General features: G+C 39.6%; 1 protein-coding gene across 1 annotated transcript in view; it reads right to left on the bottom strand.

Moving 5' to 3' along the window:
• The window catches only part of LOC103083473 (mitogen-activated protein kinase kinase kinase 5), a gene marked incomplete at its 3' end in the record, with an annotated part of 199,014 nt that overhangs the window by 33,273 nt on the left and 141,285 nt on the right, over window positions 1–24,456 (bottom strand). The window contains 4 exon segments of the mRNA XM_082930932.1: window positions 217–350; window positions 13,946–14,027; window positions 17,662–17,757; window positions 20,649–20,698. Of these exon segments, the coding sequence (XP_082787058.1) occupies window positions 217–350; window positions 13,946–14,027; window positions 17,662–17,757; window positions 20,649–20,698 (362 nt within the window).

Below are 24,456 nucleotides of genomic sequence, written 5' to 3'. Positions count from 1 at the left end.
GTCCTTGTTACCTCGGAGATGCCATCCTTCCCCACTAAGGTGTTGTGCCTGAATCACTGAACGATGTAGCAGCTAAACCTCAGAGGGAGCTAACTAAAGCCATGGAGTTTTCAGGCAGAGTTTCATTAATTAGAATATTACCAAAATATTTTTTTAAATGCTATTAACAACCGAAATACCTTAGAAAACAGCTTTCATTAGTCTCAATTACTGTACCTGCCATCTCTCTCTGGGATTTCCTTAATGGCGATTCTGACTTGGTTGCTCAGATCTCGACCTGCATAAACTATCCCATAAGTGCCTTTTCCTAAAACGACTCTGTCACCATTTTCATCATATTCATAGTCATACTACAAAAGGAAAAAGGGGGAGAGAAGATTGAAAATTAGTTGCAGTCCACATTTTAAACATCAACTTTTTCCAAGAGCATTTTTCCTTATTTTATCAAATGGCTTTAACAAGGGAAAGAATAAGACGAAGTTCAAAGCAGCAGCTTCAAGAACCAAAAAATAAACTCAACATAGAGCATAGTGTGTTCATATTTTCACAACTGTTATGAATAGAGGGGGGACTGTATTTAAATCTGTAAAGGTGCTTCTCCAAAAGCCCACTTGGATTTTTTCTACCCACTGAATCCTGGTTTTCATTGATTCTGGAGATGAGTATGATTAGCGTCAATGTCTATTAATAGCTATCACATCTCATTAACCTTTCTTTTGTTTTTCAGCTTTTGGTACTATGAAAGTATTTCACACTCTGCCAGGGGAATAAAACCACTGAAAGGCTTTGCTTAAGAGGAAAATTTTGAGATCCTACTGGTTGACAATAACACAGTAAGGATTATTTGTACTTGAGCCCCGATTCCCAACTCCCCAAGATTAAAAAACATTTTAAAAATAAAAATGAAGGAAAATTTTCATTTTTCGATGTAAAAAGGAAATATTTACAGACCTAAACCCCAAAGCATCAAGCGTGTCAGTTGAATATGGAAAATGGATCAAATGAAAGGGGTATAGTGACATTTGGTAGGGAGGGACCTTCTCAGATCTGGAGGTGTCACCCAGAAAGGCACATCTTTTGTTGTGAACTTAAACTACAGGATTCAGGGTCATCAAATGATCAAGCCAAGTGTCTGTAGAAACCCAATGTAAAACTACAAACCAGCAGGGGAGACCATAAGCACAAGCTCCTTCTTTTGTCTACATTTTGCTAGAGTATAAAACTGGCAGCACATAGCTAGGTTCAACTCACCGAAGGGTTTGAGTTAGCCATTAAAAAAAACCTGATTTCTAATATTCATAAACCTGCAAAGTTAACTTTAACACAAAAAAATCATCCAAAAGAGGATAATGATCTGACAGTCACTAACAACATAGCCTTAAAATATACAGAGCTGACAAAATTACAGAGAAAAATAGACAAATATAAACCACAATAGGTTTTAATAGAACTCTTTTAGAAACCAATATATCTAGCAGACAAATTCAAAATAGAGACCCTAATGGCACAAATACCAAGTTTGGTATAACAAATACAGAGAAAACCCTGTATCCAGATATAAATTCCTTTTGTGCATATATGAAAGACATAAAATAATTAGTCACATATTAAGCCACAAAGAAAATTTAGACAAATTTCAAAGAACAGCTATCATAAAAACCATGATCTTTGACTATAAGATATTAAAAATAAGATAGCCAAAACCTATGTTTGAAAACTGACTATGACAGTTTAAAATTATCAAGGGATTAAAAAGTAAATGATCATGGGAATTACAAAATAGTTGAAAAGAATGACAAGGAGATGAAAAATTTCATGGCTTTAAAGAATTGCATTAGATACAGACACTATGGAAAACAGTATGGAGCTTCCATAAAAACCTAAAAATAGAACTACCACACAATCCAGCAATCCCACTACTGGGCATATATGCTGAGAAAACCATAATTCAAAAAGAGTCATGTACCACAATGTTCAGTGCAGCCCTATTTACAATAGCCAGGACATGGAAGCAACCTAAGTGTCCATCGACAGATGAATGGATAAAGAAGATGTGGCACATATATACAATGGAATATTACTCAGCCATAAAAAGAAACAAAATTGAGTTATTTGTAGTGAGGTGGATGGACCTAGAGACTGTCAAACAGAGAGTCAGAAAGAGAAAAACAAATACCGTATGCTAACACATATATATGGAATCTAAAAAAAAATGGTACTGAAGAACCTAGGGGCAGGACAGGAATAAAGACGTAGACATAGGGAATGCACTTGAGGACACGGGGTGGGGGAAGGGTAAGCTGTGACAAAGCGAGAGAGAGGCATGGACATATATACACAACCAAACGTAAAACAGATAGCTAGTGGGAAGCAGCCGCATAGCACACGGAGATCAGCTCGGTGCTTTGTGACCACCTAGAGGGGTGGGATAGGGAGGGTGGGAGGGAGACGCAAGAGGGAGGAGATATGGGAACATATGTATATGTATAGCTGATTCACTGTGTTATATAGCAGAAACTAACACACCATTGTAAAGCAATTATACTCCAATAAAGATGTTAAAAAAAAAGGAATTGCATTAGAAAAGAAAGAAAAATTTTAAATGATCAAGTTAAGTGGTCAGTCAAGAAAATACAAAAAAGAGGAATATATTACTATCCAAAGACAGTAGAATAAGTTTCTGGCTTTGGCAATACAGTAGGCTAGGTATGAGAAAATGTTGGGCTTCCCTGGTGGCACAGTGGTTAAGAATCCGCCTGCCAATGCAGGGGACACAGGTTCGATCCCTGGTCCGGGAAGATCCCACATGCCATGGAACAACTAAGTCTGTGCGCCACAACTACTGAGCCTGTGCTCTAGAGCCCACGAGCCACAACTACAGAGCCCGTATGCCACAACTACTGAAGCCCGTGCACCTAGAGCCTGTGTTCCACACCATAACGAAGAGTAGCCCCCGCTCACCGCAACTAGAGAAAGCCTGTGCGCAGCAATGAAGACCCAACGCAGCCAATAAATAAATAAATAAATAAATAAATAAAATTTTAAAAAACATTATCACTTAAAAAAAAAAGAAAATGTTCCTGTCCAAAATACCTAGATAAAATAAAATACTTTTATTGCCTAGCCAGGCTTATAAAAACATAAAGAAGACTTCAAGGAGCTAGAGATTAAGAGGAAAAGGAACACTAAAGGGATAATCACAAGAAATGATGTCCCTGCAGCCCAAGTGGTGGGGATGAGGGCAGGGCTTTCAGACTTATTAATCTAGGGCAGAGGTTGGCAAACACTTTCTGTAAACGGCCAGATATTGAATATTTTCAGATTTGTGAGCCAAACGATCTCTGTGGCATTGACTCAACTCTGCCACTGTAAATAGCCCATTCAAATGGGCATGGTTTTGTTCCAATAAGACTTTATTTACCAAGAGAAGGGGTGAACTGGATTTGGTCTTTGGGCTACAGTTCACCAATTCCTTATCTGAGACTTTGGTCTTAATGGTCATTGGGGATAGGAAATGAAGGCTTGTGCCTATGCAAGGTGAAGGGCTGGAACACATAAAACCAGGGTCCTTGAGGACTATAACATGGTGAGATGGTAGATTAGAAAAAAGTCAGCCCACTGCACTGAGAAACAAAAAGAAAGCTTATCTGTCTTAGACTAAGCTCTGAGTTGACAAAAACAAGTCTCCTCTGAATACTTCCAACCATTGGCCGATCCTCATGCTGTCTGAAGTTCACATTTACACTTATAATTAATACCCATAATTGGTCTTGAGCCTGGGAAATCCCTGGAGTGACAACAGAAACAAAGCAAAACATTTAAAAGGAAGACTCCCTTAATACAGGCTATGCAGGATTCTCACTGATAATGCACCACTGAAATTGAGCTCACAATCCAAAATTTTAAAATATATAATGAAACAATTCACCATCAATGAGTGTTGGCTGATTTGACAAATATCAATCCCTAAAATTTCATAAAATAAAAGAAACTGAAACTCTAAAATAAGTATATTTAACATAAAGATATAAAATAAGAAATCCAAAACATGAGAAAAGGATAAGACACTCTAAAAAAGGCCAGACAGATTTGAGACAGACTCAGACACTCTAAAAAAGGCCAGACAGATTTGAGACAGACTAACCTCCAGAAGTTGAGCCCTAAGTAGGAAAAATAAAAATAAATTCACACTCAGATATGATATAGGGAAACTACAAAATATGAAAGGCAAAGAGAAGATCATAAAAAAGCAGCGATAACAAGGACAAATTACCTACAAAGTTAGGTAATCAGATTACTCGGTGAACTCTCTGGGGTATACACTCTCAACTTGAGAGACCACTGTCACAGAGGATGAGGAATATGGGGGCATACTGTTTACCAGCTTGTTTATTTGTTTCCAATAGGTTTCCAGGCCTTGACAGAAGGCAATCGGGCTGTATGCTTTTGGGGAAAGCTATGCCCACATGCTAGGACCGGGTGAGCACTGGTCTCCCTGTTGTAGACCCTTCTTTGGCAGAGGAAAGAGGCCAAGCTTTGGAAGACAGGTGTCTACTTGCCCGGTGGCAACACTGTACCCGATGTACAATAGAGAATACTCCTAGCTACCTAATATATGGTTGAAGGCTGTCTTAGACCAGAGGAGAAAACTAGATATGTTTACAGGATGAGAGAATAGGAAACAGGGATCATTTAAGCAATTTCCCCACACTAAGGTAAAACTCCAGCAAAGAGGCAGTAAACATAGTCCAAAAACTCCACTTGAAGGAGTCCAAGGCTCTACACCCAACTCCTGTGGCCCGGACTTCCGCCATGCTGTACCATGCATGCTGGAAATCTACCAGCCAGGACCCAGGCTGGCAGGAGGCAGGACAGGGACCATCACCACAGTAGCTCATCTTTGCCAGTGTGGCCTATCAAAGGGACGGAAACCTGTACACTGAACCTAGTACTACCACCACCTTACATTATTATAATGCACTATAATTAAAAGAAAAAAACCCCAGCTTTCAATAACCTACCTCATTTGATAGTCATAATAAGCCTTTGTCATAGTAGGAAAGGTCTATGATTAGCTCCAATTTACAAATGATCAAAAGTATCTTCCACTGAAAATATGTCAGAGCAGTGGTTTAAACCAGCTCATCAGGTTCCAAGTTTTCTGTTCCTTCTACTGCCAATGGTGAAGGAAAATCCTTTTACATCATGAGAGCTGCATCTTAGTTCTTAGTTCTGGTTCCAAACACCAGTACTGTAAAGATGTTCCAGCACATTGTCACTATCCAATGAACACCCATTCACTTATTCAAGCATACAGTAGACATCTCTTGGCCATCTTAGACTCCATTCTTCCCTTTCCCTTACTCCCCACATCAAACTGATTGCCAAATGCCACCAGGTTAATCCTCACTGCTCTTGCCTCATTTCAGGCCTTCCTTGCTTCTGTACTAATGCTACAGACTCTTAACTGGCCTCCCTGTCTTCTCCTCTCTTGTTGCCCTGTTCCCTAATTCATTCTCCATTAAGTGGACAGTGAACTTTCCAAAGTTCAAAGTTCCCAAGTGAGCTTTCCATGTTCATACCACTGCCTCTGCTCTATCGGTTCCTCATGACTTTCTGGATCAAATCCAAATTCCTTAGCCTGGCATCAATGCTCCTCAGGACCTTATTTCTGCCTCTGTGTCTAACTTTCTATCTCATCAGTGTCCCCCCAGAATTCCCAGGGAGGTTCCACAGATCTTTGTGCCTTTACACATATGCGTTTTCTACCTAGGTAATTCTGCCTTCAAAACAAGGAAGGTTTCTTGAACTGTCCACCTGACCCTCAAAAGCTGGGTTAGATTCTGGTCTGATATGCTTCCAAGGCCTTCTGCCCTCACTCGCTCACATGTTTTTCACTCTTCTCTTACCCAAATCTGCATTCCAGTCTGTACTCTGAGCTCTTTGAGAACAGGACCTTAATTTCTCTGTCCCTAGTCTTAGCCATATCTGGCTTGTAGTAGAGGCTCAGTGATTATTGGCTTAATTAATCAATCAGGCTATAAAAAAACTGAGGAGAACCTTTTTAAAAACCAGGTGCCAAAACAAAACATTTAATGTTGCTATCCATTTATTTTTGATTGAAAGGAGCTTTGCCACAGGGATACTTACTTAACATAGAGAAGAATATATAAGCCTTGATGTAACTGCTCAAGTTTTAGTTTCCCTAAGGAATGTAAAGCATCAACAGACTATTCTTTTTAAAAAAAACAAAATTAAGTATAGAAGTTGACTCCTGTTAAATGACGTGGTCATGGTAAAAATCAAAAGGCCTTTCAATAAAACTGAAAACCGTTCCAATGGGTAGGTGCCGCTTGGTTTCTCCTTCTTTTTTAACCCCTTTTTCCTATTCTTACAATATAGAGATATGAATTGAAAAAGCAGGCTTGAGAAAACTGCCCTGATCTACAAGAAGAGAGAATTATCTATGTGATGGCCAGAAAAAGTAGAACAGAGCACTGGCCAAAAGCCAAGGGAAGGCAGGGTCTGTTAAATGACAAATAGGTAGAAAAAGGAAGGTGGGGACAAGGGGAATTCAGTATTTAAAAAAATAAAAATAAAATTACACTGCTTATATAGCTCGCATTCTATTTCCACGGCAAAGGGCTAGCAACTCAGGCTGTTGCTGAGGGAGACCACTGCATTTTGAAGCAGTGATGAGGACGTTTCTAGAATCAGCCCTCTCTTGTTGCCTGCCCACAGCTGCCTAAACCGGCACTGGGAGGAGAATGAGCGTAGGAAGACAGTCCTGACAAGGCCAAACAACGAAGTGATGACTCACTTAGTCCTTGCACCGTCCAGGGATCCGCAGTAAAACAGCCACCTTCTAAAAAGCCATGCACTTCCCCCGGCACTTAATTACCTTAGCTGAGTAGTCACCTCAAAAAGCCAAATGATAGCTTTGCTAATTTTCAGTCCATATTGCCTTAGTAATATGTAAATGCTGAAAACATTAATAACTACATTAATTCATTTCATAATTAATGAAAACATTAATGCTACTAATAGCATCAACAGCATAAGGAAAAACGCTGCAGGTACAAATATCTAATCTCATAGCTCTCTCCTCCCTCAGATCTTTACTCAGACCTTCCCTTCTCAAGGAGCCTTCCCTGGCTTCCTTGTCTAAAATTATACACCCTGTTTCACTGTAACTTCCTAAATCCTTCCCTGCTTAATTTTTCTCCTTTATACTGATCATTATCAAATACAGCATGTATTTCACTTATTTATTATCAGTCTCCCACTATACTGTAAGCTCAGTGAAGACAGGGATCTTCTGTATTTTGTTCTCTGCTGGATCCCCAGCACCTAGAGTGCCTTCCACAGGTGTCCAATAAACATTTGTTGAGTGAACTGATAGAATTCACTTGGACCCACTAATGTGGTACCAAGATTATTTTAAGCTGAAAACATCTGAATAAATAGCAGCTGCAGAAAAAGCCTTATCTAAACTTTTTTTGCTGACTTAAGCAAAGTCTCTCGAAAATACAGCTGCCATAATCCCCTCTCCGGGAGGTTTAGGACCACTTATACCTGGATAAGAAATTACTAAACCAAACCTTTTCAAAACTTTCAGTATCTTCCACTTGTTTCTCATTGGTTTCCCACCATGTTGCTTTCCCTTGAAGTCCTATTAAGAACTTTCCTTATTAAGATAAATAAACTCTTAACTCTAGCTGTTCAGGAATCACTTCTTTGCGTGTTCCCTCGTACAGAAATAAACTTTGTCTTTTCTTCTGTAATCTGTCTTTCGTCAGTTAATTTGCAGGCTCCCAATTACTGAACCTGAGGTGGTAGGGGAAAAAGTTTTTTTTCTCACAACAGAATAAATGAATGAGTAACAAACTGATATTCTTATCATACAACACCAGAAGTGACAGCTTTTCTCAGGCAGTGCAGTAACTGTGGATGTTCAACTTGAGATCTGTACAAAAACAGAAGTAGGATATGCCAAAGAAAAACAAACCAGTGTGCTACTGGATGACTCTGAATTGATTTAAATGAATTCTAAACCATCGTTCACTGTTAACGTCTGTGAGACAAATCAACAGAAGAAACGGTAAGTATTTCATCACCCGGCAGATGTCTGAGATAAAACATCCCTTTTATCCTGCTTGTCCCTAACCCATCCCACAAGGGGGCAACTTCCTCTCTATGCACCCTGGAAACTACATATAAACAGGTTCACTGGGCCAGCTGCTATGATTACCTGAGGCTTGTGTCAATCATATGCCCATTTTGATAAACCAGTGAGGTAAATATTACAAATGCATTAAAGAAAAAGGACGAGGAGGGGAAAAGGGAGGGAGAATATATGTATGTTTGGGAGAGGCATGAGGAGGAAGACAACATATTCTGTACTGAACACCAAAGGACCTCAGTAATTTATGGCTTTTTCAAGGAACTAAAAGAGAGAGAGTGAGAGAGTGAGAGAGAGAGAGAGTGAGAGAGAGAGGGAGAGAGAGAGAGATGAAGAGAATGGGTTGAGTGGCTTGATTATGGTATTCAGCTTGATTATGGACTTAACATTGATTAAACAATCTTCAAGCTCATTTCCCAGCATTTACTCTGCCCCCCTGCAATCCATATCCCCCTCCCCCCAGTTTGAGATATGGTTTAAACAGCTCTGGTTTTGTCACTCCCCAGCTTCAAACCCTTCTAAGCCTTCTGAATGAACTTCTGCTGGGATGCCTGACACCATGCAAGACTGTGGTGAAACGGGAAAGAGAGCCTCAGTCCAGCCTTGGGATGTAAACAGTCTGGTGTAGGCTATTGAATCACAAGGCAGTGAGAAGAGCTAGGGCAGAGGAGTGGGTAAAAATGCTGTAAGAGCAGAGAAAAGTGAGAAGGGGTGTTGAAAATGATTCAAAAGTAAAATGATTCTAAAGTAAAAATGACCCTTGAGCTGGATCTCAAAAAATTAGGAGGCAGTCACCAAGTAGGACAAAGCAGAAAAAGCATGTGGAGTTGGGCACCTGCACGTCAAGCCCAGAGGCAGGAACAGCCTGGCTGTCTGAATAATGGAAGGGAGTTTGGCATTGCTGGACCGCAGAGTGCAATGGAAAGCTAAATTACAGCCAGGGAGGTAAGAATGTTCTATGGTGCGGAAATATTCCACCAAGAGTAGCATCAAAGCTTTTTCATTGTAATTTTAAAATTTTTTTACTACCATTTGCAGCGACATGGATGGACCTAGAGATCGTCATACTGAGTGAAGTAAGTCAGAGAGAGAAAGACAAATATCATATAATATTGCTTATATGTGGAATCTAAAAAAATGGTACAAATGAACTTACTTACAAAACAGAAATAGAGTCACAGATGTAGAAAACAAACATGTGGTTACCGGGGGGAACGGGGCGGTGGGGGGAGGAGGGATAAACTGGGAGACTGGGATTGACATATACACACTACTATATATAGAATAGATACCTAATAAGGATCTATTGAACAGCACGGGGAACTCTATTCAGTACTCTGTAATGATCCATATGGGAATAGAATCTAAAAAAGAGTGGCTGTATGTGTATGTATAACTGACTCACTTTACTGTACAGCAGAAACTAACACAACATTGTAAATTAACTGTACTCCAATTTTAAAAATTAAGAAACAAAACAAAACAAAACTTTTTAATTAGGGGAGTCACCAGATTAAATCTGCCTGAGAGATCTCTCCAGTGATGGCAGGGACAATGTATTGATGGCAGGAGAGATATCAGGCTGCATGAGAGATGTTGAGGACCTGAGATGGGGGACTGATAGAATGGGATGAAGGGACTGGAGGAAATGCTGGGGGTGAGGCTGGAGCAGAAGTTGCTCTGAGGTGTCTGGCTTGGGTAACAGTGTAGATGCCCTTGTTCTTAGTGAAGCTATGAAAGCCTGGGAGAACAAAAACAGGGACCACAGCTGATAAGTGTTAGAACTCTTAGAGTTAACTGTAATCCATTGTTCAATGATTTCAATATAAATTTATTAATACATTAAACTATTTAAGATATGGGTTCATAACCCTTCCATTTCAAAAGACAGCCTTGAATCAAAAAACATGGCCTTGAATCAAAAGAAGTTGTTTCTCTTTCTGTTTAAAAACAGAAAAGTCCACTGAAAGTGGTATTGAGCTATATTTAAAAGACCTGGTACAGTTTATACTAACCTTGAAAATTATAAAAAATGTGAGCTAGGAAAGGACATTTAAGATCTTCTTGTTCAACTCTCATGTAAGGAATGATATCACCTTAACCCAGCAGGAGTAAGAATTTTGTCCAAAGTTATAAAACTGGCTACTGGCAAAGTTAGAGCCAGAACCCAAGACCACTGACCCCAGCACAAGGATCTTACTAGAGCAGAGTCCGATATGATCAGCTGGAGGAGGGGTCTGACCATGACCCGAAGGAGGCTGAATCCCTCCCACAACTATAATGCTTCAAAGAAACCTTAGTTTTTTAAATCAAAATGAAAAGTAAATCTTAACTTGGGCTTCGAATAAGAAGTTTTTCAAACACCAGGAAGTCTAAGGATTACCTTCAAATTTGTGGTTTATGGAACCACATTAATAGTTAATGTTTGCCAAATGCTGATGCCACCCCAAGTGAAGTTAAAAACTTTTTAAAAGCATCTGATCTTTCCACCATTTTAATTTCGTTTCGGGCCAAGGTACCCAAAGGCTTCAGGAATAATTGACACATGTATTGAAACAATTTTAATTCTATCTCAAATGAAGGTAAAGACCAGAAAATAATTATTCTGCATATAAATCTCCAAAGGAATCCTTCTTGTTTATACTACAAAGAATGGGAAGAGGAGGAATTATTTTTGCTATGTCATTGATGGGCTGAAGTTTGAGTTCAGTTTGTGGTAATGAAATTAAGGAACTCATTTTAATCAAATATTTAGAATACTGAAAAAATGTTAGTCGAGAATGTTGAAAATAGCTAAGAAATGTGATCAAGGGTATAATGGAGTTATCATAAGTTATGTAAAAATATAAGTTAAGGTTATTTAATAACTCATATTGTATAGGTGTTCTGGCTACGAAGGGACATTCCGTGAGAGGGAGAGCCGAGATGGATTTCCTCATCTTCACAGCCGTGCACGTCACCGTATCCATTCATTAATGTTATGCTAACAGAACACCCAAGACTACAACATCAGCAATGTCACTAGTTGTGGCAAAATGGCAAACTAAGCCAAAATATTACTTCTATACTTAAAACAAGTATTCTTGAATTCACTGAATAGACTATACAGTCCACTGGGAATACTGCAGAAGTCATTCTATGTCATAGACTTTAAATTATTCTGATAGAATGCAAAGGACAGAAGTACACGAGTGTTTTTCTAACATTAAAAGGATAATGGGACTTCCCTGGTGGCGCAGTGGTTAAGTCTCTGCGTTCCCAGTGCAGGGGCCCGGGTTCGATCCCTGGTCAGGGAACTAGATCCCACATGCATGCCGTAACTGACAGTTCACATGCCACAACTAAGGAGCCCGCAAGCCACAACTAAGACCTGACACAACCAAATAAAAATAAATAAATTTTTCTTTTTCTTTTTCTTTTTTAAAGAATAGTATACCTGTGCTTTCTTGAGAAGTGTGAGTTAGGAGCACTTTGGTGAATCGGAGAGCACTATGGTATGAGCTGGTTTCTGTAAGGTCAGTAGACCTACTAAAACCCTCTGGATATTCCTAGGAAGAAACCTGAGCACTTTCCTCCATCTTTGGCTGGTGAGTGTTCTCAGCGTTTGCAGGAGAACTGTCTGATCAAGAAGGGTGTCTTACTAAATCCACCCCATTTAGTACCACTGCACACAGATCAGGAGATCTTGACCCTGGATCTTCTTGACAGCTCTCTGAAAAGTGATCTACCTACCGCTTTTACATTATAGGAGACTGAGTCTCAGGAAAATCAGCTGGCCGGATTCACCACAAATTCTAAGGCAATTAAAGCCGTGTTATGCAATGCATAGGGTTAAATGAGTTTCTAAAGCAGAGTCTCTGAACTGTTGATTCAATCAATTATGAAGACCAAGCTTGTCTAACATGGCTACCATAGCCTGTCTGTGCTATGTGTATTTTTGGTAAGATGGATTTAGTTTTTCAAAGAAGGGTATGAAATAAAGGATAGCTATCACTGTTATTGCTTTTGTAAACCCAGCAATTTATGATATTGTAAAATAACTTTATGGATTTTCAAATCTATCCACTTGCTAATTTATTACTAATGGAACTGTTTCATTCTCTTTGTTAACTTTTACCCTGGCAGTTGCTATGTATCAAGTGATTCTAAATTTAACCCCAATAAAAACAGAGATAATGAGGTGCAGTCAAAAGAGCACTGATGTAGAAATCAAGAGATCTAGTTCCTAACCACAATCACTTAAATAAGAAAATATAACAGTGCAAAATATAAAGCATAACAAATAAGAAGTATTGTCTATTACTTCTGCAGACAGCAAGCTAGTGCGTGGGGAAGATTTATTTTTTCCAAATTAGGTCTATCATCTTTTTATAACTTAAATGAATGAGGCTTAGGCTTACCCAGGAATAGCAAAAGCTACACAACTGCTAGAGAATTAAATGAAAGAGGCTTAGGCTTACCCAGGAATATCAAAAGCTACACAACTGCTAGAGAAGTATAGAACTTAACTACAGACAGAATTAACAATTGGTTATTATATTTAAATTCCCCTCGACTGTTACCCTACTACAATGCTTACCTAAAACTTCTAGCCTACGCGATGACATTATCGAAGTGATCTAATACACTAGGTATACCAGTCAGGTTGGTGTTCTAGTTTCTTCAATTTCAGTTTAACATTAGAAATGTAATTTTCAATATTGCTTGGATTCAGAATTCGGTCCCAAGTCATACACTGGGAAAGGCTTGGAGAAAACAGAGGCCCACTACCATGCCTGGAGAAGTGTCAACCTTCAGACACGGAAGATGCTCAAGTGCGAGAGTCAGCTCTCTTGAAAGTCCCCAGCACTGTCCTCACTGTGGTGGAAGGCTGTGCTATACACAGCAGAAAGACATGATGGAGAAAATGGACACAGTCGAAAAATAGGTGTCTGCAGTGTACTATATCTAGGAGGCACAAGGAAAAGCACTGCGGTCAGAGCAACAGCACTGGGGTGATTGTTATCACCTCCTCTTTTTTTTTTTTGGCGGTACGCGGGCCTCTCACCGCTGTGGCATCTCCCGCCGCGGAGCACAGGCTCCAGACGCGCAGGCCCAGCGGCCATGGCTCACGGGCCCAGCCGCTCCGCGGCACGTGGGATCCTCCCGGACTGGGGCACGAACCCGCGTCCCCTGCATCGATCGGCAGGCGGACTCTCAACCACTGCACCATCAGGGAAGCCCTCACCTCCTCTCTTTATTCTGTTAATCTTCCACTGTTTCAGGTTCTCTGCATAAGCATACGAATGAGGACTGCGAACGGTTCTATCATTCAGAATTTTCACTGAATTTTGCTTGTCTGAATTGCAACATAACTCAGAGGAGAATAAAAAATGTGTAAAGGCACTGTGACTCTTGCATTGATGGTTATCAACACCCTCAAAGATAAAGCATAGTTACTCACTATCAGGGTAAGATACAAAAAACTCAGTATTCCTGACTAAGAGTTCTCCGATTTTTGCTTTTTAGCCCTTTTTAACCAAAGGAATTCTAGAAGCTGCTTTTAAACATTAAGGGAAAGCTTACAGACTCTGGCTGAGCTCTCTACCCTTTGTCACTACTCACGGAGTGCGCGTGCACGCGTGCGCGCGCGCGCACACACACACACACACACACACACACACACACACACCCCTTTCCCTCAGTAAAGCTTTAAATAGTTCATTCTAAAAAATTAGTCACAGAGAAATTTAGTAAAATGAACGCAGAAACCAAAGTCATTACCTCCAGGGAGTCACCCTCACAATCTCCTTCCTCTGTATTTCTCCCCTTCTCTTCGGTAATGGTGTTCACCATTTCAAAAAACCTGCAATGAAAATTGGTATGTGGTCACTCGTAATACATAAGATATTAAATGTAAGCAAGCACGATTCAAAGTGACTTCAGAGCAAAAAAAATGGGACCTAGAAGAGTCAGGCAATAAACAAAATATCAGCGTCAGTGCGAAAAATATGATTTTTCATATTTTTGGTAGGATTTGCCAGAAATTTCTGACCTAATGCCTCACTTCAAGTAATAGTAACATGATATGTTATAGAATTAGCACAGTAAGGCTAGACAAGGTCATAGAAATGTTAAGAATGTGGACTTGAATATCATACCAAGGTTGCTAGTATTTGCATGATTTGGGGCAAGTTTCTCCACCTCTCTGAGCCTCGTTCTTTAATTATAAATGGGGAATATGAGTACCTATCTTATTGGTTGTTGTGAAGATGACTTGAGGTAATACTTGTAAAATGCTCAGCACAGGGCACTCATTAAATATTAGCTATTATTGTTTTGCTGCTGTTAATATTACTATTTTTAATGGGACATAACAAAAATACCCAGATTCTGGAATAGTGTCTCTAAATTCTGAGCTGACTCTGCAACACAGTGTTGGCCACTACATTTGATCTCAGTTACTGAATCTTCTGCCTGAGCACCTCAGTGTCATACATGCGGGGTCCCATATATACAGTCTGCAAAATACTGATGGAATCAGGAACGGCTAGCTTGTATGTTTGTGACAGAAGCCACCTTTCTGTTGGTGACAAACATTTTCTTCAGGAACTATTCTTGTAAAGTTCCTTTTTTCTTTTTCTTCCTAGAGGTCATTTCAGAGCTCCCCCCCCAAATTATGGTAAGAAACAGATCTTCCCTCTGCAACGCTAGCTGTGTCTATCCATTCAGAAGGGATGCTGATGGTTTCTAGCCCAGATGTGGAGTAAGGGAGGCACTACGAACAGGGGCCGATGATCTCACAGGCAGGTGAGGCTGCGCACTGCCAGCCCAAGGGAAGAGCAGGTTACTGTGTGACAAGAAAAGTTTCCCTAACACAACTCAGAACCTTTATGCTATCTCTGTACCTATGAGATAATAGAAAATAAATATTGGTCTCGGCCCCCAGGTTCTGGCACAGAACTCCTAAAACCCTTGTAAGTGATAAGAACACTACGAGCATCTCTTGTGTTCTAATATTTGTCTAAGACCCCATCTCTAACATAGGGCTCCTAAAACCTTTGTAAATTCCTAAGTGATACAGAACCAGGAGCATCTTTTGTTCTAATGAAGCGACTCTGGGTGGACTCCTGGATGGGGCTGGTCAAGACCAAGCCACGATTAGAAGCTTGGAATTTTCAGCTTCACTCCCCCACCTTCCTCCAGAGAGGGGAGAGGGGCTGGAAATGGAGTTAATAATTGTTCGTGCCTACATGAGGAAACCTCCATAAAATCCCAATAGTAGGGGGTTCAGAGAGCTTCTGGGTTGGTGGACGTACCCATATAGGGAGGGTGATGCACCCCAATTCCACAGGGACAGAAGCTCCTGCACTGGGGACCCTCCCAGACCTCACCTTATACATCGCTTCATCTGGCTGTTCATCTGTATCATGTCCTTTAATAAACTGGTAAATGTAAGTAAGTGTTTCCCTGAGTTCTGTGAGCCTCTCTAGCAAATTAGTTGAACCCAAGAAGGGGGTCGTTGGAACCTCTGATCTATAGCTGGTATATCTAAAGCACAGGTGATAATCTGGGCTTGTGACTGGCATCTGAAGTCAGGGGAAGAAAAGGTCTTATGGGACTGAGCCTTTAACCTGTGGGATCTCACTCTATCTCCTGGTAGATTGAGTTCAATTGTAGATGTCACAGAGAATTGCTTGTTGTGTGGTAAAACCTCCACACATCTGGGGACCAAAAATGTCAGAAATGAAGTGTTTTGTGTGAAGAATAAAGGAGACACGAAGGAAAGAAACACAGTAGGGAAGAACTGGTTTTTTTCCTACACAGGAAGGAAAAAACTTTTCTTATACAGTACCTCTTATCATCCATCCATCCATCCATCCATCCAACAAACACTCATCAAGTTTCCACTAGGATAAAAAACTGTTCTGGCCTTTGGGAATATGACAATGAACAAAATAGACAAAGTCCATTATGGAGTTGGAAGCCTCTCTATGGAGTCTGCGTGTGATGCTTAGTTCCTCACTCTTCCTTTCTCTGTATATACATTCTTTGGAGGTTAAAGACAAGAAAAGAAAATCCCAAACCTGATCAGAATGATGGTATGCTCCGATGAAGATTACATATCCTGATGAGTTACAAACAAAAGCAAGTTCAACCAAAAGGAAGAACATGAAAGACCTAAACAAATTCTAGGTTTAAAGATAGACTTTAAGATTTGGGGTAAAGACTTCCATCAGCTACTCACACAAAAATTTTCAACACCAACTTCTCTAAGTAGAATATAACACTTCTAGTGGGGTGGGAGTGCAGTGTAATTTTTAGATGCTTGGATTCTGGAGTAACATGTGCCTGGTTCAAATCCCGGGTTTTATGCTTTTGGGCTATATATGATTATAGGCTAGTTAAACTCTCCAAGACTCTACTTTTTTTTTTTTTACTCTTTTCAACAAAAATATTAATATTACCTACCTAATAAATTTTATTTGAAGATTAAAATAGATATGAGGTCTGAGGTCAGTACTCCATAAATCTTAGCTATAATTATCACTGAAACAAATGAAGAGCCTTGAGAATTCAAGTGTAAGTAGAAAAGTCGACCATACATGTGCTAGGAATTCTTTCTTATTTCCAAGTCTTTTTACTACACATTTTACAACAACAAAGATAAAGCTTTAGCTAAGAATCTTAAATTAAACATACATATTTTTGGTACCAAGATAAAAATGATTGACTGTATATTGTAGCTAACATGTCAATCATTTATAATGGGGTCAAACAGTGATTATTTGAAAGAACAACCCCAGCAAAATCTTAAGTCCAAGCTAGCTTTTACCTGCACGTTGGTGTCTAAATTGTCACGCACTTCTCTAGGTCCCCACAATTAGTCACTGTGTTCTAAGGGACCAGGAAGTACTTAGTTATTAGCCCAAGACAAATATACCCAGGGAGGTTAACCCAAATATACAATGCAGTCCATGGATTTTTGGATTATCTTTTATGGCTGTAGATTACATCACTGGCTCTTAGCTCAAGCTGTTCCTCCACCTAAAAATCCAATATAATTCGTTGAGGGTTGGGCTCAGGCACTTTCTAGAGCCCACCAGTTGATTCTAATATGAACCAGAGTTAGGAGCCACTGTTGCAGACGATGGTGAGATTATTCGAAAGAATTCAAGAATGAAAATTTTGGTAATCACATAATACATGAGCACTTTAAAAATGAGTCATAATACTTGGCAATTAACTGGTAAATTTGGTTAATGTTTTGTCTAAGGAAAAAAAAATTATGACTAAGAAACAGGTTCATTTATTAAAGAAAGTTCCCCAAATTCTCAGTTAAACGTGCCACATAATTATAAGATATCAGAGCAAATGAAATATTTATATAAGCACATGGCCATGAATTCTTTACAGGAGCTACATGTTCATTCATTAATTAAAAATTATGATCAGGTAAGAACAGTCTTTTTCACACATAAACAGTGACTAATACGTACTTTTTACAATGAAGTTCTGTACAGAAATAGATTTGGAAATCATCAGAATTGTGAAGCACATAAAGAAAACAGCATCGTTCTTCAAATTTAGAAATACTGAAACAAACAAAGAATTATTCACAGTAATCTCAATACTTCCATATACTGTAATGAAAAATAAATACTTTTTACATTCAGTCCCAATTATGATATCAGTGCTGTTTATACCAAAATGTTATAAATAGCACTTTAAAAAGTGACATTCCCTGTACCACAACACTAAAATTATTTAATATTCTGAGCATTATCCTCCTGTTTGTATCTGCAGATAATGTTGCTCTGGGGTGTTGTAGGCACGCCAGCCATGTGTCCTACAACTTAGCATGGGGAAGGGGTCTTGCCTGCTGTAGCACTAAACTGTGTGCTTGAAAGAAAAGCGTAAATATCAACTGGCTTACTGACCTTGGTGATTCTGGTTCCTTAAGTTGTGTCGAAAAATAAAATGCTTCCGAAGCTAGGAAGGCAATGTGTGGAGGCAGGTAAAGCACCTCATTATTGTAGAGATTATAAAGGAGTGAAGAAATATGAAAGAGCACTTGGTTTGGACTCAGCAAGTCGTTTACTTTACAGAAATTGAAACAATTTTGAGTTTACCAGTCAGGCCATGCTCTTTTTTTTTTTTTTTTTTTTTCCAGAGAATCACAGTACATTTGTACTTAAAAAGAGAAGTCTGGCCAAGTGTGGAGGATCAAATGGAGGGGAAGAGAAAAAGGCTAAGAAGGTGGTGTAGGAGGTTTGCACAAGGCATTTGCAATGAAGACTGAGGGAATAGTCTATTTTCAAGAGGTACAATTAACTGACCATGATTACTAATTGGAAATGGCAGATGAGGAGGAAGTGAAGCAAATGAGGTAGAGGATGATACAAAGAACTGAGACGTAAAATGGAGGATGATAAGAAATGAGTGTGGGGGGTGTGTGACTCAAAAGCTGGGGTTGGGACCTATCACAGTGGAGAAAACGTTGCGGAGCACAGGCTCCGGACGCGCAGGCTTAGCGGCCATGGCTCACGGGCCCAGCCGCTCCGCGGCATGTGGGATCCTCCCAGACCGGGGCACGAACCCGTGTCCCCTGCATCGGCAGGCAGACTCTCAACCACTGCGCCACCAGGGAAGCCCCCAGGCCATGCTCTTTTATGCCACGGGTTGGCAGCTATTTTCTGTAACAGGCCAGAGATTAAATATATCAAGCTTTGTAGGCCACACTACTCAGTTTTGCTGTTGGAGCAGCCTTAGGCAATATATAAATGAATGAACATGGCTGAGTTCCAGTAAAACTTTATTTACAAAAACAGGCAGCGGGTATTTGGCCTGTGGGCTATAGTTCTCCAATCCCTATTTTATGCCTCTGCATCTGCTGTTCCTTCCATTTGGAATGCACATCATTTTTGACTTTTTAAAGAAATTCTATCACCATTTAAGGCCCACCTTAGACCTTTACCCTCTCTCCCTTCACTACTTCTACCTGAAACAGAAAGACTTCCTCTTGCCCCTCTGGTCTTTGAACATACGTCTGTTAATCTCACACTGTGCTATCATTAGTTGTTAAACGTGTGCTGCCCTACTGGGCTGTGAGTGCTTCAAGAGCAGAGTTCATGTCTTAGTCCTTTGTGTATCCTTAGCAGTACACGACTCAACATTTGACAGATAGCTGGTGCTCAATAAATGCCCATTGACCGAGCCGAGCAAGTCCTAAGCTGATGCAAGACAAACTGCTGACAGCTGGATTTTCTTCTATAGTTTGTCTTTTATTTATAGAGGAGGAAGTCAAGAAAAGTTAGCTCTCTTTGAAGTCACACACTGGAACTCAAGTTTCTCAACACATAAACCAACAGTAGCTGCATATAATCATTCCACGCTGATAAAGTGAAATTTATATTTACCATACTTTCCTAGACGGATGGCTTAAAAAGGCAGCAATAAGTAATGAGTGTCTTGCTAATGACTGGTCTTAAAAATTAAATATTAAGAGAGTAATGCTTTATTTGAGAAGGCATGGATTGGAAAGATATATAATGAGTCAGTCTGGCCTGTTTCTGTTCACATCATTCATGAGGTAACCGGTGTTTTTACCAGGCAAACTCCAATTATCAGTGACGCAGAGGACTCTGCCAGTTCATATGCTCCAACAAAACCAATTACTATTATGCCAAAAGCAACAGAGTATTGTATAACTGGCCTGCAGAAATCTGATTTTTCTCATTTCTGTTTATATGGGGCACACAGTAGTAAACACAACTGATTTGGTTTGAAATTTGCAAGAGTTGGTGTCTCATAAACTTCTGTAGAACAAGTATGTAAACATTTAACCAGTGGCTCTTGATTCTGAAATAAATCTCATTTCTAAATCCCAGGAATCGGCATTATGATGGCACTGTCAGAACTGAAGGGAGCCACTGTAACCTCAGCCACTGTAACCACTGTAACCTCAGAACTGAAGGGAGCCACTGTAACCTCAGGAACACCTCATTAACGGTGACCTCAGGAAAAGTCGTAGAAAAATGAATTCCCATAATCTCACCATATTAATATTAGCTACAGGACACAATCTGGCAGATGGTATGTATGTTTTCAATACATCTCAGGAGAGATTAGTTCCTGGGATACCAAAAGACCAAAAAAACCATCCTCTGACATAAACCCAGCTAGAGAGGACCCCACACAGCTCACTTTTATCCTCACCTTGACTCTGGTCCACGGTTCACGTTTATCTCTCTGTCACCACATTTTAAGTAGGTGACAAGTGCAGAGTCAGTTCAAAAAGTGAAGGTTTTGTTGCAAATCTTTTTGTAATGGAGATAAAGAGTCTGAAGAAGGCTGAGCATTTGCATCAACAGAAGGATTCTTGAAGTTCTTTGCCCTTTTAAATCATGACTACAAGTCCTATCCAAGACATTCACACTCTAGAAAAACGTCTTCTAAGTAAACGAAATGCACCAAGGAAACTTACCTCACTCCCCTGACAGAGGAAGCACTAAAATTCCACTCATGTAGACCTTTCTAGAACACAGGGGAAGAACAACAGCAACAAAGGTTGAGTCATCCAAATGAAAATAACGTAACAGTAATTTTGTTTTATTACTTTTTAAAAATATACACAGAGTCATTTTTCCTAGTGCATAATTCTTCACGGACAAACTATCTGGCTGGAAACTGCAGTTCATTCTCAAGCCACAAGGGTGATATTTACTCTACTTAATAATTTCTGTACTTCAATAAAACAGCTTCCAAGAGAACCTAGGAGAATTAGTCTTATTAAATTCTAAAACTTGATTTTTAGCAGATTAACATAATAACTGTAGAGCCTGAAATTTTCAAGTAAAAAAACCCAGTGATCAAGGTAATTCAATTATAGTCGAGCGATATTTCTTCTCTGAGAAAGAAAAACATTAATTTGAATAAAATCTCTTCAAGGTTTAAAGATTATTACTTCTGAATTATCTTTAGTTACATTTCCTAACTAAAATGGTGGTTCTATTTCTTCAGAAAATAGTTCAGCAAGTACGTATGTGTGTAGACACATGTATACGGTGTCCATCGTTGCTACAATGTGTTGTTACCTAATTTATGCAAAAGTCAATATGCTAATAAAGTTTAAACATAAGACACTTAATTATCATATGATAAACATGGATGATTTACAGGGCCAAGGTGGAAAAAAAATGTGGGAATTTATTTCTTGAGCTTATTACTAAATCTGAGTTAAAATTAGTATTAAATTCATATGTATCTAAATTAAATAAATGATAAGCTAGATGGCATTCCCTATAAAAATATTTGTGACAATATATTGAATAGAATTAATAACAAATATTTTTATGGAAATAAAGGAGTTGATACATGTATGGTAGTCAATTCTGTATTGTACTGTTTTGTAGTCAATTCTGATTGCAGTTCAAATACTGTATTGTAGTCAATTCTGATTGCAGTTCAATTCTGTAAATGTCAAACAACCAGGGAAACAAGCTCTTATCCACCCACTTAAAATACTGCCAGAGGCTGAGGTCTTGGCTGGGCTAGTGAAATGGGTAATGAAGCCCATGGCTCTGAGATGGCCCAGAACTCTCCTTTTGGCCAAAGCAACTCAAAAAGCCATAATTTATATCCATAGCACCTAGTTCTTTGCTAGGACCATGCAACTTAAAAATAGATCCTCTCAAATCCGAAGTAGATTTACTAAAAAACTACTTTCAGTGCACATCAGCCAGGTCATGGGGATGTGACCTGAATTAACACAGAGCAAATGTTGCTGTGCACGAGGCCCAGAGAGGGCAGAGACCACAGAAAGGTACTCATGGAATGCGGCTTTCTTAACAGGAGTACAGAGGGACTTAAATTAAAATAGCAGCCTGCAGCTTCAGCTGGTAATTTGGAAAGTTGCTTCTAAATCCTGTCGGCCTCAGGTGACCTTCTAAAAATATGTGACCCAAAGAGCTGCAGCTGTTACCTGCACACTCCTTGCACACAATGCCGCCTTATCCTCAGAGCCTGCAGCTGAGCTGCTTTGTAAGGCCATCCCCAGGATCAGGAGGTGGGGTTGAGTGCGGAGGGGGCAGGGCAGTGTATAAAGCTGCGACGGAACACAGCAACTGACAAACATCTGCAAGACAGCCCTGGTAAAATCTATCCTCCATCAGCGCTGTTCTGGGAACAGCCGAGGAGAGATTTCCCAGATTGACTGGGCTGGTTTTGTAGGAAAGAAGTAGAGCATTTTCAGAATTTTAGGTTCCTGGAAAGTTGTGAGTGCTGCCAGGAAACGTTCCATTTCAGTGGTGCAAAGCCCAGGGCCTGAGATGGAGTGATCTGGGAGGAGGGGTCCTCTCTCCCCACCTCCCTTGCCTCTCACCACAGAGAGGCGCTGGTGAGCTATAAAAGCCAACAGGTAAGGTAAAAGTCTTCTGGGTCCGTGTGGGAATCAGGGGAAAAGGGCAGAGCAGAGGCAGAACTGGAGTGATAATTAACCCCAACAAGCCCCAAACCAACATTCAACCTAATCCAGTCAGCAAAAGCACCATTTTCTTGAAACTGGTTAGCCTCAGATCCTATGCCCCAGCTAGGGCAAGAATGAAGACAAGGAATTAATACTGAGCTAAGATGGCAGGAATTCCTGTGGCAGACACTGCTGGCTCCCCAGGCGACAGCCATTCCCGTCCTTCTTTGCTAAGAAAAAATGAATTTTGTTCAGGTTCAGGTGGCAAGGTTTAGGGACAGTGAAATTGATTCCCTAAGTCGGCCATGGTAAGCCCATTTCCCTTGCTGGTGATTGCCTTAGGCATGGACATGTGATGCAACTTTTGGTCCAAGGGAAAGGTCCTAACCTTCTTTGGATGCTGTCCATATGAAGTGATGCTTGGAGTTGCTATTTAAGACCACAAGAGAAAAAACAAGAGCACACAGAGAAGCCAACCAGAATTCTGACACTGTTAAGCCAATGAAATTACCCCCAGAATGATCCACCTCAGAAGTTCTTGTAATATGGGACAATGTTTCCTTATTACTTAAGCCACTTTTAGTTGGGAATTTTGTAGTTAAAAACTTCCTTGATGGATGAGAGCATCATATCATCAAAATCTAGAATCTGGGATTAATATATTCCCCTAAGAAATTTCCTGGGTCTTCTCTGAGTGGCCACTGGTTGGAGCTGGAGTGAGGGAGGGGAGTCAACACTAAGTCCTCCACTGGGACCCTGCTACCTTGGCCTGACAAGCCCCCAGATAGGCCAGGAGTGCTTAGCTTCAAACCTCAAAGGAGGGGAATTCTAAATAACAACGATTTAAAATATCTTGCAAATAACTTCTCTCTTCCTCATTCTAGGTTTTTCTTTCATGTATTCATGCAGACTTTCTTCAAGCACCAACTTACTTTAAGCAGCAACCAGGGAGAGCTGTTAAAGGACTGGGATTTCAATTAATTTGCCCCTGACCATAGAGTAACTCTCAAAGACTCCCTGAACTCTTGGGACTTGGTATAATGACCTTAAAGTTTTGAAAATTGCAATATAAAGTATATACTAGCTCGTATAACTGTTCATCCCACATTTTAGAATGAAAATACTGAGAGAGGGAGTAAAGAAATAAATATGATAAATGAAAAGCAACACTCTGTTGTTCTACTTTCAGAGGAAAAAAATTAAACATTCTATGACCAAAAAATCCACTTCCTGTTTAACAGTAAGACCTATAAAACCTGTTGCTTATCTGTTATTTAATTATAGCCATTACAGTTGCTTTAAACTAATAAAATAATGACAAAGTTATCTTCATTGCTTGTCCTCATTCCAGTTATATCACTTCTATTTTAAAAAACAGAGAAAATGGTAGTGGTAATGAACACATTATGGATAGAACTAGGGTTTGCAAAGAAACTGACAAAAATTTAAAATGGAAACAGATTGATTTAAGAAAGCTTACATTTTTGAACAAGGACTATTTTTAGCACTAAAGGTAATAAGGCAGTGGGGACAATGCAAATGTAATATTTCTTGATCAAAAGATGGTAAAAATGGAAGCAGGACAATTCACAGCCTAAATCTATAAATCTTCTTAATGTACTAATTTATATCCTAATATACTTCTTAGCATAATATAAAAATTGTCTCTACAATTGTCACAAAACATAAGAGAATAAAAACAAGGCTAAGTGTATTGAAAATAGAACCTCCAGAAAAAGAAAATAATGACAACTGGAAATAGTACTCTTTTCCCAAACATTTCTGGCTTACTTTCTCTTCTTTTTCTGTCTTCCAAATAACTTCTGGC

Source organism: Lipotes vexillifer, unplaced genomic scaffold (genome assembly GCF_000442215.2).
Source record: "Lipotes vexillifer unplaced genomic scaffold, Lipotes_vexillifer_v1.1 scaffold16, whole genome shotgun sequence".
Classification (NCBI taxonomy): Eukaryota; Metazoa; Chordata; class Mammalia; order Artiodactyla; family Lipotidae; genus Lipotes; species Lipotes vexillifer.
The sequence above is the reverse complement of the archived record's forward strand: the minus strand, read 5'-3'. Positions and strand labels throughout refer to the sequence as shown.